The 18,114-nt window shown below is 38.9% G+C and overlaps 1 protein-coding gene across 3 annotated transcripts in view; it reads right to left on the minus strand.

Annotated features, from left to right (window-relative positions):
• Prune2 (prune homolog 2 with BCH domain) overlaps positions 1–18,114 on the minus strand; it is a 268,975-nt gene that overhangs the window by 183,204 nt on the left and 67,657 nt on the right. For all 3 annotated transcript variants that reach the window (XM_076846070.2, XM_076846071.2, XM_076846069.2), the window contains exon 6: positions 17,961–18,055. In XM_076846070.2, the coding sequence (XP_076702185.1) occupies positions 17,961–18,055 (95 nt within the window). The remainder of the gene's footprint in view (positions 1–17,960; positions 18,056–18,114) is intronic.

The following is an 18,114-nucleotide window of genomic DNA, read 5'->3' on the forward strand; positions in this document are numbered from 1 at the left end:
GAACAGCATTGTAAGTTGCTGAGATTTTTGTTTCTGATTCCATTATGGGAAGATTAAATGTTAACATGTTTACTTGCTTCTTTAGCAACAAAAACAAATTTATATACAATCTTGGTACCCAACAGATACAGCCATGAATACAAAATGGGAGAAAGTTTGTGAATCTCAAAAACTAAAAATCAAATAATGTATAAATATCAAGAGTTCAGACTTGAAAATAAACCTCCATTAAATACCAAAGAGAAAGCTTCGGGTACTCTAAATGTGTCTGAAAAAAGAAAAGTGCTTATAATTGGAAAGTTCTAACAGTGCATTCTTGCTTTCTCAAAGAAAAAAAGCTTCTTATTGTCCCCCTTTGTGTCATATGATTAAAATAGGCCACAAAACTTGATACTATACATAATAGTTTTAAATACTCATGCTGACACCAACACTTTTTCCTTTTCAAGTGATTTTCTATCAAATCACCTCATGGTGGGTTCACACAACCAAAATGTAGTCCCAGCTATCTCCTGAGGAGACAGGAATATAAGCAGGATCATGATGTTTGCCCGCTCCCCTGATGCTTTCTCTATCTAAATCCTGAACGTTTCATACAGTTTAAACCAAAGGTTATTGAGAAGAAAGAATTCACGAAGAAGCAAATACCTAGCAAGGGAAAAGGGTAGAGTGGGGGGAAGAGAGAAGACCACCTTCCCTTACTTCAGAACAGAGGTAACCCATTTTTCTCTGGAGTATACAGTAGTCCTCCCTTATCTGTGATTTTGTTTTCTGCAGTTTCAGTTACCTGCAGTCAACTGTGGTCCAAAAATAGAAGACAGTGCATTATGACATATTTAAGAGGAGACACTATGTTCACATAACATTTATTCCAATATATTGTTGTAATTGTTATATTTTATTATTAGTTCTTTTAAATTTTTTTTGTGGTTGTAGATGAATAGCATGCCTTTATTTTGTTTATCTTCATGTGACGCTAAGGCTCAAACCCAGTGCCTCACTAGGCAAGTACCGTGACACTGAGCTACAGCCCCAGCCCCTTATTATTAATTCTTGTTAATCTCTTATGTACCTAATTTATAAATTAAACTTTGTCACTGATATGTATGTGTTCGAAATGGCATATATAGGGTTGAGTACTATTAGAGGTTTCAGATATCCATGGAGGGTCTTAGAATATATCCTCCACCAAGAAGGGAGATAACTATATACAGATAAGAGGAACAATTGTAAGGTAGAATTGTAGAATGATGCTGTGGGGCTAATTCTTACCCTGATCCTATGTAAAAATCTATGGCAAATCCCATGATATTTCTGGATACTCTTAGTTAACCTAGTTCCCAATGCATTTTCATAAGATGTAGTCTCAATTTAGTACTCAAAATGTCCAGCTCATGCTATAAGCAAACTTGCAATCTTGTATAGAGGTAAGCTTCTCCCCTTACCTAGCCAGGCCCATTGCTGGTGGAAAGGAATGTGCTCTCCTCTTCAATCTTTCCTCACTTGTTCCTTCTGCTTCTCATTACTCTTGATAACTGTAGTTTCTGACCCCCTTTAGGTTGGAGCACAAGGAAGTAAGATGAGGTCAGAGGGTTGGGAAAGTCATTACTTCACTGTTACTTCCTGGAGTCAATATTAGAGCTCTCTGCTCTTCACAGGTATTTACACTGAGGCTTTCTTTAGTGTAAGACCTTGGATCTTTTGGAGCTCCCTTCTCGTACTTCCCTAGATAGACAGAAGGAATTTCTATTTCTCATTCCCCATCCCTGGAGAAGCTTGCTCTGTCTCTAGCTTCTATCACCTGAGACCTGCTTTGCTTTCACTTATACCAGCTCTTTTGGACAAAATCTAAGAAAAAATGCATGTTGGCTATCTCTCACATGTGACCTGGGCTAGCCTATGCTCAAGATTTCTGTATCTACTACTCCAATAATTTTCGTGGCGTGAAGGCGCTTAGTGCAGCTAGCCATTCCAGAACCCACTGTCAACCCCGCCAGCCAGCACATTTCTCACTCTTTAGCTATTCCAGCCACTGATGAAAGCACATGCTCACGGTGTCTCCCAAAATGAAAGGGGCACCTTTCCAAATTCATTGCCAGGCTCCTGTTTCCTACTTCCAAATTCCAATATTTTTATTCCCTTTAAGATAGTGAGAGGTTTTAAAGCTGTGAAAGTAGATTTCATATGCTTTTGAAAATTATATACCCTTGTGCTATGGTTTGAATGTCCTCATCAAAACCTATGTTGGAAACTTAATCCCTATTGGGAGGAGTTCAGAGGTGGGACCAGGCTGGACTTTTAAGAGGTGATTGGAGCAAAAGGACTCTGCCCTCGTGAGTGGATTAATGATCTACTCATGGATTAATGGGTTATCTCAAGAGTGGATCTGTCATAAAAGTCATTTTACTCTGACTCTTGTTTGTGCCTCTCTCACCATGTGATGCCCTGCTTGGTACTGGGACCCTGTAGAGAGTCCCCACAAACAAGATGGCTGTCAGAAGATATTGACCAGACAGATGCTGGTGCCAGGCCCTTGGACTTCCGAACCTCCCGAATTATAAGCTAAATCAACTTCATTCTTTATAAATTATCCCATCTATGTTATTCTCAGTTATAATTATAGAAAGTGGACTAAGACTCCTGGTCTCATTCATGACTATGGGAGGATAATCTACTGACTTGGTGCTTTAGTTGAACTGCCTAACTAAAGGTCTCTCTGCAAGGTTTTCTCCCATTCATTTGTCCCTTCAGAGCCAGCTTTCACCGTCCTTCACCCTGCTCACTGCCACAGCACAATGACTTCACAGACAACATCCAAGTTTCTCCTGACCTCTGAATTCCTGTTGGTTTCAGCCAGTGGAAAGTCCCAGGAGGTACCAGGAAGGCGGAAGGAGAGTGAAAGCAGAGTGTTTAATTATCAGTTTCCTTTTGTTTGAGGTCACCATAAACTGACCGTGAACTTGACCATTCCATGAACAAAGACTCTTTTTAAGGTGACTTTTTTCAACTATTTCTGCCAAAGTTATGGAAATTTCTCCATTCCTTTCTCCTTCAGACTTACACTGGTAGCTGCTGGGAAACAATTCTCTTCTCTGCAGTTTCTCCACCCTGTCTTCACCTAATAAACTGGTTCAATTCATTAGAACTTGGTCAAATGACCCTAACTGAATACGTCATCTGTTCCTGCTGCGACCCAGACTGATACTATCTTTCACAAATATATTGTCTTGAAATGCTCAACATTCTCATATTTTTCAAATTCAGCTCTACCACACATAAATATAAACTCACTCAGCTTCTTATTCTCTTGAACTAACATTTCTAACGTGAGCATCTAGGTAGGTGTCTTCTTGCTCTATATTTCCCTATTACAATGAATTCTTGTAAATCTATGAATATTTTCAAAGTAGTTTGTAAAAAGCTATCTATAGGACTAGAGACCTTCAAGCTTGAAAACAGAATATTAAAGTCCTGAAAACATAGTCTCATCTCAAGAGGCAAGATTTATTAGTTGGATTGATCAAAAAGCAAAGACTTGATTCTATCACTGTTATTTCCCAATGATTCTCATGGGTTTAAGAACACTTGATGAGATTGTCTTCATCTGAACATAACTAAAACGTTTTTAAAAGGTACAAATTCAGTTGAATTTCTGTATCTATGGATTTCATATCCATGGATTCAACCAACAGCATATTAAAAATACGCAAAACACCCAAATGCAGGCAGGTGCCGAGATGCATGCCTGTAATCCCAGCGGCTTAGGAGGTTGAGACAAGAGGATCACTAATTTAAATACCAGCCTCAGCAACAGCGAGGAGCTAAGCAACTCAGTGAGACCCTGTCTCTAAATACAATACAAAAAATAGGGCTGGGGACGTGGCTCAGTGGTTGAGTGTCCCTGAATTCAATCCCCAGTACACCTCCCCACCAAAAAAATAACACAAATTGCATCTGTACTGAACATGATTTTTTCCCCTAGCCATCATTCTCTACGCAATAATGAGTGACAACCATTTATGTAGTATTTATATAATATTAGTTATTATAAGTTATCTAGAGGAGATTTAAAGTGTATGGGAATGGGCTGGGGATGTGGCTCAAGCGGTAGCGCGCTCGGCTGGCATACGTGCGGCCCGGGTTCGATCCTCGCACCACATACCAACAAAGATGTTGTGTCTGCCGAGAACTAAAAATAAATAAATAAATAAATATTTAAAAAAAAATAAAATAAAGTGTATGGGAAGATCTGCATCGATTACAAGCAGATACTATGCCACTTTGACTAGACTTAAGCACCTACAGATTTTGGTACCCAGAGGGAAAATTGAAACTGATTTCCCATGGATACCAAGGTACAACTATGCATGTGAAACTAAGATAAGAAAGAGATAGGCTGTTCAGGGGTTCTGTTGGAGTATGATCACAAATTATTTCCAGCTCCTCCTATCTAGAGGCGGAATATCATCCCATTCCCATAGGGATGGTGGCCCTAGGACTTGTTTTGACAGAATGTGGCATGACTTCAAGGAACTTTTGACTCTCAGTCCCCCAAATTCTTGTTTCTGCCATCATGGATGGCTTCTACTCTCATGTGAAGAAGCCCAGGATGAAAGATCTCATGGAGAGGAGACCAGCCATTCAGTCGTTCATTCCAGCCTCCCCAGTGGACACTCTACTGATCAAGGCTGTCCTAGATCAGTTAATCCTAACTAGTCCCTGACCCATGACTGCAGCAGAGTGAGCTTTGGCAAAACCAGCAGAACTATGACAAATACGAAATTGTTTTTTGAAGTGTTGGTGAGGTTTGTGGTATAGTGAAAGCTAATTGAATTAGGAGCTTTTAGTCTCTCATACCAGAACTCTTACATTGTGTTCACAGTCAGCTAATTCAGGCAGTTGCAGAAAAATCTAGACTGTGGTAAGAGACTAGCTTTTTCTTCTGTGACCCAACACAGAATAATAGCAAAGGACAGGAATTTGGAGTCAGATGTTCCTGGGTTAGGATATCGCTTGGTTGTTCGAGATAGTTTATTTACCCTCACAGAGTCTCCATTTAATCATTCATAAAATAAATAAATTGCCTACACCATAAGAAAGGTGTCATAACTTTAAGAGACAACTAATATAAAGCACCTATAATAGTTGTGGGAACATAGTAGGTACTCGATGAAAGTTAGTTCCCTTCCTCAGTATCTGTATATGCATGCAAATAGAAGTTGAGACTTAAATGTAATTGCTCCAAGCCAGTGTTCTCAAAGGGTAGTCTCTGGACTGGGGGCATCAGCATCATCATGGAACTGACTAGAAATATAAATTCTAAGGCTCCCCCCTATATCTACTGATTCAGAGACTCTGGGAATAGAATTCAGCTTTCTGTGTTTTACCAGGCCTTCTAGGGGATTTGGATACATGCTCAAGCTTAAAAAATCAGTTCTTTGGACTAACAGAGATCATGACAAAAGCGAGTATGAATTTCAAATTTTCTTCACTTTGCACTTGAAAAATATTTTAAGATACACTACTACTGTATTACTGGTAAAGTCATTTGCTATCCATAAACATTTTCAGGATAGACAGCTCCAAATAATTGCTGTACCTAATTTATTTTAACATTCATGAAGGGCTTAGCATGTACCACATACCATTCCGGGCATCTGCCAATATTAGCCCACTTAGTCCTCAGTATAATTCTCTGAAGAAGGTACTATTATGATCCCCTTTCAAAGACAAGATACATTGAGGTTAAATAACTGGCTGAGGATTAGAGAGCTAGCGTGTGTTAGAGCCAAAACAGTTTGGTTACTGGGTTGTGATCCATTAACCCCTACCTCATATTACCTCCTTTATATCTATGACTTTTGCTTTGTGTTCAGCAAGGGTTAGCAATTTGCAACATTTCATGGACTCCAAGGTGATCAGCAACTACTTAGTAATTCACACCATCGTATCATAAAGACGTTATACAAAACTACATCAATTCAGAAAGTACCATATCCTGGCAAGCAGTGTTTGTATTTTTGACTTGAGATTTCAAAAAGCAGATTGGTAGAAACATAGTTAACAACATTTCCTGAGCATTCCTTTCCTGGTTAGCAAGAGGACCAAATCCTTGGAAACAGGACCAAATCCTTGGAAACACCAACACCAGGGAAGGAGGGGGACTTTCACAAACTCAGAGAATCCAGAGTCTGGACCAAGGAAAGGCCTTATGAATTCAAGCTTGGTACCCAGAGGTAGATTCCTTTAGGGGGAGTTAACCAAGAACTTTCTATCCACTGGGGGCTGGGCAGAGGAGTAAATTTATTGAAACAATTGCACACATATGGATATCTGGCTGTCACTTTCTCCATTAGAAGAAACTTAAAGTTTTTGCTTTGTTTTAAATTTCTAACCTGATGAAAAATGTGTAGTGCCTGTTTTGTCTCTAGGACCAAACAAGAACGGTGACTTGGTTTCAAAGCTTAAAAAGTCATGAGGCTCATTTAACTTCATATTTCACATGTGTCAGATTAAGAGATACTGTGGGAATATCTGTGCAAAAAGTGCCTTCTGGGTTTGTGAAGCTAAATCCAAAATGGGGATAAGGCCATTTCACTGGTGTTTTTAACTCAAAATCAGTGACCTTCCACTTTAGCACGTGTGTTTCCCCTTTTTGAAGAATTCTTCCTTTTCACCCCACCTTCTATTACTCATCTCCCCAACAGATCTCATTTACACAGCCATGTTTTTGTTTCAATGTCAACTCCTGGGACTTTTTCTGATCTTCCTCTCCCTTCCAAATCTGTGCTTCTTTGGAATCCTGTCTTGGCTCAGTAGAGCCAATTGGAATGCCTGATCGTTGATGTTTATGGAGGACAGAGACCACTGCGGCACAGGATCTAGTCTATACTTCATGCACACAGTAGCTGCTCAGTAAATGTTTAATGACAAATGACAAATCACTATATTAATGAGTGATTAAGTGGATCAAAAAAGTGAGTACATGAATTTGAGTCCTTCTTCTCAACCTTGGTGTCACAAGGACACATAGGCCAATCTGGTGGGTATAGAAGGAGCTGGGATGTTAACAAGGTTGAAAGCTTCATTATTTAGGTTCCTTGGGCAGGTAGTAAAATGACTGTATTATTTCTGGTTTGGTATAAAAGAAAACCAAAGACTCAAAGGCTATTACCAGAACTCACTTTTTAAGGCCAAAACAATGGGGAAGTCACCCACAGATATTTCTGGCACAAGTATTTGTAAAAAAAAACCCTGAAAACTAGTTTTCATAATGGAATCATAAAATGAATCTTAATATAAAATATTGGGAGGCAAAAAATAACTTAAAATATTTAATGTCAAGAAACACTTTTTCCAGAAGAGTCTTTTCAAGTTCATTTATAAAATAGGCATAATAATAAGAACTATTCTAAAAGGTGGTCATGAAAGTTCATGAGAAAATAAAAATAAAGTACATATGCACTCTGTGAGTGTCTGGAAAACATCCAATGTATGTTGGCTGCTATTTTTTTTTCTAAAATTTTAATGATTAAAGGTACTAACTAGCACCACACTACGAGTACAGTAAGTTAATTACTTACGTACTGAAACAAAATAACCAAACCCTGGTTCTAGCATCCTACCTGTTTCCCTGTTTCTACCACCAGGCGGCATTACTGATCCATAATAAGGCTCTCTTCTCCAACAGAGGTTATAGCACCTCAGCAGCCACCATTGATTAAGGAACAACACCTAGAATGTCCATTCTAGAAAGTAACTATCTTCAATTATTATTTTATTTGACTTTGATTATTTCTCGGAGCTGCCTCTGACTATATTGTATAAATCTAGCATTTCATTTTCTTGTGTACTAGAAAGCCATCCCTGTTACTTAGGGAACCAATACAGCACTTGTGTGTGGAAAGGGGACATCACAGCCTACTGGTTCTCTTTTAAAGAGCTTTTTCCTGTCACAAGACAAGGAAACAATTTTCCTCTAGTTTCACAGCCTGCTTTTCTATGACAAGTTGCTACAGTGTCGTAATGAACCATTAAAATATTGCATATGATTCGCAGGAGTGTTACAATCAAACTAATTTAAACTAAGGTCAGGGCTCCAAATCAGCAAAATAACTCTGAAGGCAGGAGACAGAAAATAAACCAGAGGAAAGGTAGCAATAGCTGCTATTAAAAGTAACTCCAGGCAGCTAAAACTGGTCTGAGCACATTCCTAAAAATGTAATTAGCCAAATCCTTCCAGAAATTAAACCATCAAAATGACATTATAGTACACTTTAAAAATGTATTTACAGAGTGAAAGAGCAGTCATCCTGGCACATCACTATGTCCTGAGGGTTTTCCTTCTTATAAGCAAAGATGCAGAAGAGCATTAGATACGGTGCTATGAAGAAACTGTCACAGATACATTCTTGGACAATACTATTTCTTAATTTCCTCAGCAGTGCTAAAGTTGAGAATGAATTAACTCAATAGGTTGTTTTCTGGTTTCTTTGTCATCTTATGGGATGATTAAAATGACAAGAACAAAGGCTTTCAGTGACTTTTTCAAATTCCAACAGATATTAAAGGGCAATGAGTGACAAGGGGGTACTGGGTTCTGCCAATGTCATGGAGCTTATTTGTCAGAGAGGGAGACAGCGATCCTCCACTTCCTTCCTCAGTAAAGGGCCAACTTGCCTCCTCCTACTGAAGAATTCCAATAAAACAGAACTGCCTGCTTATTGTCTTTGAAGGTTTCAAAATATGATTGGGTTTGTTTAAGATATAGTGCTGCATGAATTCATTCAAAATACCTTCCAGTGAATTGCTCATTTCCCCAAAGATGATGGTGAGCTCAGAAGAGAGGTTCTAGGAAGGGGACAGAGATACCAAAACATTCCACCCAAAGGGAGCACCTTAGGCATTTGGATGACATGAAAAAAAAATTTATTGTTTTTTTAAATGACAAATATGCACAATGATGTTACTGGAAGGAAGGAAGGAAGGAAGGAAGGAAGGAAGGAAGGAAGGAAGGAAGGAAGGAAGGAAGGAAATATGGAAGTACCCAGGCAGGAGAGGTGGCCATGAAGACTAGAATAGTGTTTCTGAAAGGAGCCTGTGAATGTGTGGGGAAGCGGAAAGTTGTGTAAAGTCTACCAAGAAAGAGAAAGGTGGGCAGTGATCCAGGTGGTGTGGAAAATCCACACTGTGGCCCAAAGGCTATTACCAGAACTCACTAGAAGAGCCCTCGAGGTGAAACCTCAGGAGGAAAGATGATGATCCAGGAAGCATCAGTGGAGAGCAAGCTCTGCGTCTCCAGCTGAAGAAGAGAGCAAAGAGCAGAAAGACGAGGCTTCCAAAGCACATGCCTGGGTCCCCAGTAGGCCTGGTGACTGGCCAGCCGAGGCAGCCACCACCATAATGTTTTGTGTTCAAATAGGAAAGATTCTAAAGATTAATTATTCAATGCGATTTAGACCCTTAAACATGACCTGTGGTATCCAGCTGCAGGCAACCCTACCTACTCTGAGTGTGAGCTAAAATTAATAACTGTTGAAAGTCTGATACAATTGGCCAAAGTGCATGAAACTGACTAAGCAAATTATGAATCACAAATCGAGGTTCTACTTTTTTTTTTTTTTTTTTTTTTGATGACAACAGCAAAACAACAATTTCTTTGGGTTACCGAAAAAAAAAAAAAATTAAAGCTATTAGCCCTTGAGCTACACTATCTCACATAGGGATGGATTTCTATTACATGCAAGTGATTGGCATGCCCCTAAAGTTCTAGTGACCTTATGCTTATGCCCAATAAGACCCAAACGGTAGGTACACCAACATGCGCTGTATATGCCAAGGTGTGGCAGCCAAGAAACGGAAAATTTTATGGAAGAAAATCTGAGAGTGAATGACACAGCGTGGATACCAGGAGCAACCCCACTTGTTTGGAAGAGAGTCTTCAAACAAGGCCTTCTTCATACTCTTACCCCTGTACGCACATGCCTCTCATCATGTCAAGAACTGAAGTCGGTTTCCCAGTGGTGCACTGCAGCGGACTTGTGAGGGTTGGCAAGAGCTGATAGCTAAATTTTCAGGAAATTTGACCTAATCAGCTCCTAAAGCCTCTGCCTCTTACCTTCACTCCACTGGTATTAAGTTTCTACACGTGAACTTGTGGACACAAACATTCAGATCATAAAAGTATTTATCTAATTCCTGTGGCAAAATAGTAGCTAGAAAGTGTACAAAGGCATTTCTACTATTTAGTACAAGATATTTTGTACTAGAAGCAAACTAGATGAACCAGATTTTGTGACTCATTTAAGTCTACTTGAAATTAACCAATAGGTTAAAATAGAGAAAAACTCTCAATGGAAACATCACTTTGACTCCAACTTGAGTTTAACCAGAGACACAAAATAAGAATTCCATTACAAGGTATTTTTAGGTAGGCAGGTTTTGCTATAGTTTGGACCTTGAAAGCCCCTCAGAGGCCTGTGTGTTGAAGCTTGCGTCTCCAGCCTGCAGCACTATTAGGTGGTAGTAGAACCCTTAGGAGGAGAGGCCTAGTGAAAAAAAGTTAGGTCACTGTGGGGTATGTCCTTGAAGAAGATATTGGGACCTGGTCCCTTCCTGCTTCTCCTTTTGCTTCTCGGCCACCATTAGGTAAACAGCCTCCTCCATCATACACTCCTGTAATGATATAATGTATTGCCAGAGGCTCAAAGACAATGGGATTAAGTGACCGTGGACTGAAACCTCTGAATCTGTGAGTGAATTAAACCTTTTCATCCTTTTAAGTTGATTTATCTTGGGCATTTTGTCACAGTGACAGAAAGTTGACTAACATAGTATCTTTGACCCATTTTTGGCCATCAGGATTCAAAATATTATAAATTTAGGTTTCTTATTATGTTTCTTCAAAGGTGAAGTGCTATCACTACTGATATAATAATATAGTGATAATAAACTGTCCTTTAAATAGGAATTTATGATTCTCTCATGTCAGTTACATCTCACCATCAAGAGCCACTCATAGTTCAATAGGAATGAAAGTTCACTTTTCTGGGTTCATGTTTCACTTTCCATCCTGCCACTGTTATGAATTATTAGCTTTAAATTAATTTTCAATTGCCATCTACACTTCATATGCTTTATGAAGACTGATTTTAAATTCACATAGTGAAAGTTGCCTAGCCAATTCTGTTATTTGCAAACCCCTTTGGATTCTTAAGTCACATATGAACTGAGACTCTCAATATCTCAGATTCTTAAAGGGTTGTTATTTGGAGTAAGTATAGCACTCAATAGTAATATTGTTTCAATTCAATAAAAAATCTCTACCATTATAACTTTTCACTAACTGATTAATTGTTCCCCATTTTGGATACAGATCTGAAAAAAGCTAAATTATAGCAAGGAAATCCAGAATACACATGATCTTGAATTCTAGAGACAGACTGAGAAAACATGTACACTCTTCTTCCCTTGTACAAGGTGTGTCCTATATAATCTCTCCACACAGCATTTTTTTTCCTATTACTCTTATCTACTTGACTGCTCTTGCCAAATCTCCTCTACCTCGGGGTCAATATGAGCTCACTATGAGCACTTAGGATTTAAATGGTATTTATAGATCAAAAATTAAAATGAGTTTTTAAGAAAGCAAAGCAAAAAAATGTGAAAATAAAGAGGAAGACAGTTTGGCATGGAGAGTAGGGAAGAGAAGGGTGCCTTCCAAGGATGTCTTAAGGAGGTCTAGACTGTCTGACATCCTGATTTGGGAACAATGACAGGCACCTGAGAACTTACTAGTGAGTCCTTGATGGGCTCAAACACTATCATTAGTCTTGTTCATTAGTATCATGTCTCAGTATACACAGGATTTAGGTCCTGGCTCTACATTGGATAAATGATATAACATCTCTAGATTTCCATTTCCTTACCTCCAAGATGGAGATGATGGCCCACGCTGGCGAATTATCCTTCAAACTGGTTCTTCCAGGACACATATCAAGACTACATTTCTCAGCTTCTCTCCAGTTTAATAGAACCATGTGACTGAGCCAATGAAATGGGAGCAGAAGTAAAGGGGGTCAAGTCCAGACTGGATGCATATGTACCTCCATTCTTGACCTTCTGAGATCCTCACATGCCTTTTCAGGGAGGATGGAGATGACCCTTAGGGCAACCCTAGAAGCCTTACATTGAAAATGGTGTCTGCATCACCCTTGGTCACCTGACCAGGAACAGGATATGGGATTGTTGAGTGAGTGAAAAATAAACAGCTTCTGTGTTGAGCCTCTGAGATCTGGGGTTTATCTGTTACAGCTGCTGGAGCTACCTCAACCAAAACAGGAATGATCATAGCACCTCTATCTCTAGGGGGTGCTGGGAGGATTCAGTGAATTGTGCTTCTAAGGTCTTACTGTACCCTGTATGATGCACAATGAGCGCTCATCATGGCATTTTAACTCTTCTTATTATAGCCAGGAAGAGTTAACAGCCTGGACCCGAAAGAAAACGGAAGCACTTGTGATTCCAGCCCTGCAGAATGGTTGCACTTATTTCTACTGGTTGGGTAGAATGGCTTTAAAAAGTTAAAAGTCATTTTCAAAACTCTTCAAAGTATTTGGCATTTGGAAAAATATGCTAAAAACAGCATGTTCACCCAAAAGAGACTAGGCATTCTATCACAAACTAAAGTAGGAAAACACATCGTGACCTCCCCAAACATTCCAAGCTGAAATAATGAGAATCATCTTTGGTGCCTGAATTTAGTATAGATTTCAGGCTGGTTTGCTCAGACTTAAGTCCTGGTTAATGGGTCAATTATGCTCACTGAGCCCTGAGTAAACTTTTCCTTTTGTTTGGGAGGATTTTGCACAGTGATCTTGGAAATTCCTTCTGGTCTGTTCTCTGAAGGCTAACAGAAAATGTTAGTATTTTTCCTCCTGCAGTGTTCCAAGGTGCAGCCTGGCTGGTGATCTATGTGTAGAGCAGAATGAGTCAGGGATCTGAGTCACTCGACCAGAATGCAGCCCACGTGTTCTCTCTTTCAGGTTTCAATAGCAGAGTGTCTGGTCATGAAGCGGCCCCCAGCTGAGAGCACAGCAGAAGGACAGCCCTCAGCCCAGACAGAAAACAGACCTGAGCAGTTCTTCAGGAGTCCAGCTCCAAAGGGAGACAAGATTTCAAGAATTGAAAATCCCTGTTGTTCCTCATTTATAGGAAACTAATTTGAAAAAAAAAAAACATGGCAGTGATACATGAAATATGCTTAGCAGACCGTAGGTTCGTACACGCAGTCTTACTACCACTTGTATTCTTTTAAGTTGTCTGGAGAATTTCATTATGATATATATCCTGGGTTGAATTATGTCTCCCTCAGATTCATAAACTGAAGTTCTAACTGCTAGCACCTTAGCATGTGACCTTATTTGGAAACAGGACTGTTGTAATAAGATGAGATCATTAGGTGGGCCCTCATCCATTACGACTGATGTTCTCATATAAATGGGGAAGTCTGGACACAGAGACGTGCATAGAGGGAGAATGATGTGATGATAAGGGTAGAGATCAAGGTGACACTTCCAAGAGCCAGGGAACAACAAAGCTTGTCAGCTATACATCAAAAGCCAGACAAAAAAGCAAGGAAAGAATACATTCTCAAAACCCTCAGAAGGAACTAATCCTGCCATCATCTCCATCTTAGACTTCCAGCCGCCAGAACAGTGAGCTGATGTTTCTGGCAAGTCACATGGTACCTGCAGTACTTCGTTATGGCAGCCCTAGCAAATGCATCAGTATATAATGTATAATGTAAAAATCAGTCATTGTACAATTGATCACAAAAAGTGACCAAGTGAGTGCCTGGTTGTGGTCCTTCTTGAAGAAAGATACTGACTTAGAGTCTTTCAAGAGATGCTTAAGTGAGGTGTAACAGCATTTGGTATCAGCAAAGAAACTATTGCTGTGATACTGCCATGGACCTCATTAGAATGGAAATCTGTGTCCCTTCCCCCGTGACATCCTAATATACCCTTTCACCATGGAGTAAACTAGGCCCAAGAAGTACAGTCATCACCAGTTCTCCTGGCAGAGGAACAGAGGCAAAGTTTGTTCCACTTACACTTAATTGTTTATTCACCAATTCTCTTCTGATAGTCAAATTGAAAAGCAATGAAAGGGGTACAAAGGATCAATACAATAATCATCAACCAGTGAAGTAGGACCCACTATGTGACATGGGTGCATGCAGACTTGGAATGCCCCAAAGGCCATGTGAACGGCAGTTGCTTTCCCATGATCCTAGCTTCTAACAGTCCTCTCTGAAAGACGGACTGCCTCCTAACTTAGATAAGGCCATTTTGGCCATCACTATTTTTTTTTCTTTAAAGAGAGAGAGAGAGAGAGAGAGAGAGAATTTTTTTTAATATTTATTTTTTTTAGTTTTCGGCGGACACAACATCTTTGTTTGTATGTGGTGCTCAGGATCGAGCCCGGGCCACACGCATGCCAGGCGAGTGCACTACCACTTGAGCCACATCCCCAGTCCCTGGCCATCACTCTTTTAAAGTCACTTTTGCTTTAACTTCATATATTGTGCAAAGCAATTGAGACTCTGCATTATTAAAATAATTTGCTTTTTATGATAGTTCATTCATACCTGATATTATATGGCTTTGTTTAGGTTACAATTATTACTATTTTTTGAGATATACTACAATACAAATGAGGGACATAAGGCTTGGAAGCTGTTATGGTTTGGATCTTAAAGCTCATGTGTTGAGGATTTGGTCCCCAATGCAGCAGTGTTCAGAGTGCTACATGGAGCCTTTGATAGATGATTGGGGATTATGAGAGCTCCAACCTCATCAGTGGATTAATCCACTGATGGGTACATACTGTAATGGGTTTGGGGCAAGGGGCTTCATTTTCAAATGAGCTATCTCTTTCTGCTTCCTGGGTGAGTACTTTGCTCCACCATGTGTTCCCCACCATGATGCTTTGCCTTGCCATAGTCCCAGAAACAATGGAGCCAAGTGACCATAATTGAAATTTGTGAAACTATGAGCCAAAATAAATAGTTACTTCTTTTAAGTTGTTTTTATCTGGCATTTTGTCACAGTAATGGAAAGCTGGTTAACACAGAAACTTTTTCCTCATCATGCATAAGACCAGAGTTTATCTACCTGCAAAGGCAGTGGTCACCACCTCCTAAACCGGTGATTCCCTCCACATAGCATGCTGTGTATGTTACAAGGAGATAAAATCTTCTAATTTTATGAATATATCATTCCAAGGAAAATTAATTGTGTCATCAGGCAAATAGAGCCCATGACACATACAACTGTGAAATCACAGTGTTTCAACAGACCAATGAAAATGTAAGAAATCCTCTTTACCTTTTCCATAACATGCTATAGAACCACCATTTGATCTATTCCAGTTTCAACAGCTAATTAATTTGCAAAGACACCCATTCTATATTTGGACTGCTGGATAGGCAGTATTATCTATGCATATGTGGGCCATTTTTTATTTTTCTGATATCAGTTTCAGCCACAGTTTTTTAAAGAAACCAGTTGGATGGTAACGAAGGAAGTTTCTTTGGATGCTTAGGTGGGCATTTGAATTAATTAAACTTAAAAGGAAATAAAATCAGATATCAAAGAATCAAATTGCAAATACAAAGATGTATTAACTAAATATTTGCATTTACTAAGCACCTACTGTGTGCCCAGTACTACACCAGAAAATTGAAGACAGATGTCAAAGATAGCATCATTATCCACAATTAACTCAAAATATTATCTAACAATGATTAAATATAAGAAACAAATTTTAGATCAATGGAAAACACAGTATACAGTTAAGTCCTAAGTTGGTTAGGACTAAATTTTCAAAGAGTTCAGAGGATGGTAATAAACAGTGGAGAGTTTTTAAGAGTCATCATGAAGTACCTGGGTTAACCATTTTTGGAGACAAGAGAGATTTAGAAAATCATAGGAATTATGAAGATTTCTTTGAGAATGTATCTATATTTATAGGGTAATTATACAACTACTCCAAAACACACAAAATAAAATTATGAAGATTCTATTATTATTGTTAAAGTGAGGTGGATGGGAATGAGAAGGATGTTGAACTATAATCAAACATAAGTAGGAACCAGGAAAACACCACTGCATCATGGCATAATGCAGGGAGAAAACCAAACTCAGCCCTTAACTTGGGTATTTTTCTAACTGACAAACTGGATAATTAACGTGCAGTTTGTCCTTAAAGAAAGATGTAGAATATTACCAAGGAGTTCTTTCCTCCATTTCTCAGTCACCTTTAATGTCCCCCCACTGTGCAAAAGTGGAAAGCTCTTGTTTAGCTGATTAACTGTACCCTTCATTATATATACAAATGTCCTTCTCCCCCTCCCAGATTATATAGCACTTCCAGAAACCTACTTAACCACCTGATTAATTACTGGACCTCTAGGTAAATTACTGTCAAGACTAAGATGATCATTTCATCACTGATTCTGCTTGATGAACATTTACAGTTTAACATATCTGACAAAGCCATTTGTAAGCCCCTATAATATAAATGAAGGTACATTAAAGCTACAAGAAGTCCATAATATTAATAGTCTTAAAATAATTTGCTAACTACAGATAGTTCCCTAAACAATTACAAGACGTTCCATGTTAATTTAGAGGGGAATTCCAAACAAGGCATTTAAAACCTAATAAGATGCCATTAAATGAAGGGGACAGGGAAGGGGGGCGGAATAGAAAGAAAACCCTAAGGCTTAAACTAGTAGAAATGATTCTCAGAGCTACTGACCCTTGCAAGATCCATGTTTTCTTGGGTTTAAGACACAAAGCGGATTTCTAATTGAAGGTGATTATCTAGATACTACAACCCAAATTGTATATTTTCTTGTATTGATTCACATCAACAACTAATTACATGGAGCATTTATGAATCTGAAAAGTCCATAGGAACAGTCAAGGCAATCTCTGGACTATGTACAATGAAAACAAGCTCTGTAAACTATGAGGCACTACACAATATGACAACAGCCTGCCTCCTGGTATTTGTGTAGACCTAAGAATTATGATATCAATCAACCAGGAATGGATTTTTATGAAGAGATCACAGAAAAAAAAATTCTTGGCTTGTTCTTGAATTTTCTGGGGTGTGGACACCACTGTGCATGCCTGTGAATCCACTGAAATACACACATTGATATAGTCACCGTCACTATGAGGGAAAAAGGAACAGCAACATACGCTTTTAAAAACCAAAAGACAAATTCCTATGCAGCAAATTTTATCTCCACTCACTTGACTCAAGAGCTAGGTGCCTCTACCTAGCACCAAGGTGGCTAGCCTGATGGAGGCAATAAAACAGCAGAAAATATGCAGACTTCTGCCAAGGCCCAAGTATGCCTCCATAAAATATAGTTCCCATTAGCTGGGTTAATGAAGATTAACACACAAGTCATTGAAAACCCCCAAAGTGGACAAAAGATAATTTACTATGGAAAGACACAAAGACTAGAAGTCACTCTGAGTCATTCAATAATACACTGGAAGGAAGTTTCTTATTAATACTCAAGTTGTCACCATTGATTACAAAATGAGATGCATTCAAATAGCTCACAAAAAACTAAAGAACCCCTTGTTTTGTTAGTGAAGCTCTATGAACAAGGCAGAATGGAACCCAGGAAATGTGCAAGTAAACCTAATCACATATATTATAATTACTATTAAACAGATTAACACACCCACACACATATGAATGTTTGCATTTTAGGTTTTGTTTTACTGAGATGAGTGAAATAGCACTCATCTTGAGACTCCACGTCTGGCATTTTTCATTAACTTAGCATAATGTTTTCACAAAACATAATAACTGGCATGCCAGGCCAATCTCAGTAGCTCAATATATTGTTGAGAAAGCATTGCCATCCTTACCTCGAGGGTCATGTTCACAGTACTAATGGCCACTTTTATTTCTCCATCAGACAGTTCCTTTATATCTTTCAACATTGTTTGTTCAATACTTAAACCTGTGGATAACAGGGGGAAAAAAATTGTGTTATGCTTTGGGAACTCTCTCTTTTTTAAA

Source organism: Callospermophilus lateralis, chromosome 2 (genome assembly GCF_048772815.1).
Source record: "Callospermophilus lateralis isolate mCalLat2 chromosome 2, mCalLat2.hap1, whole genome shotgun sequence".
Taxonomy (NCBI): domain Eukaryota; kingdom Metazoa; phylum Chordata; class Mammalia; order Rodentia; family Sciuridae; genus Callospermophilus; species Callospermophilus lateralis.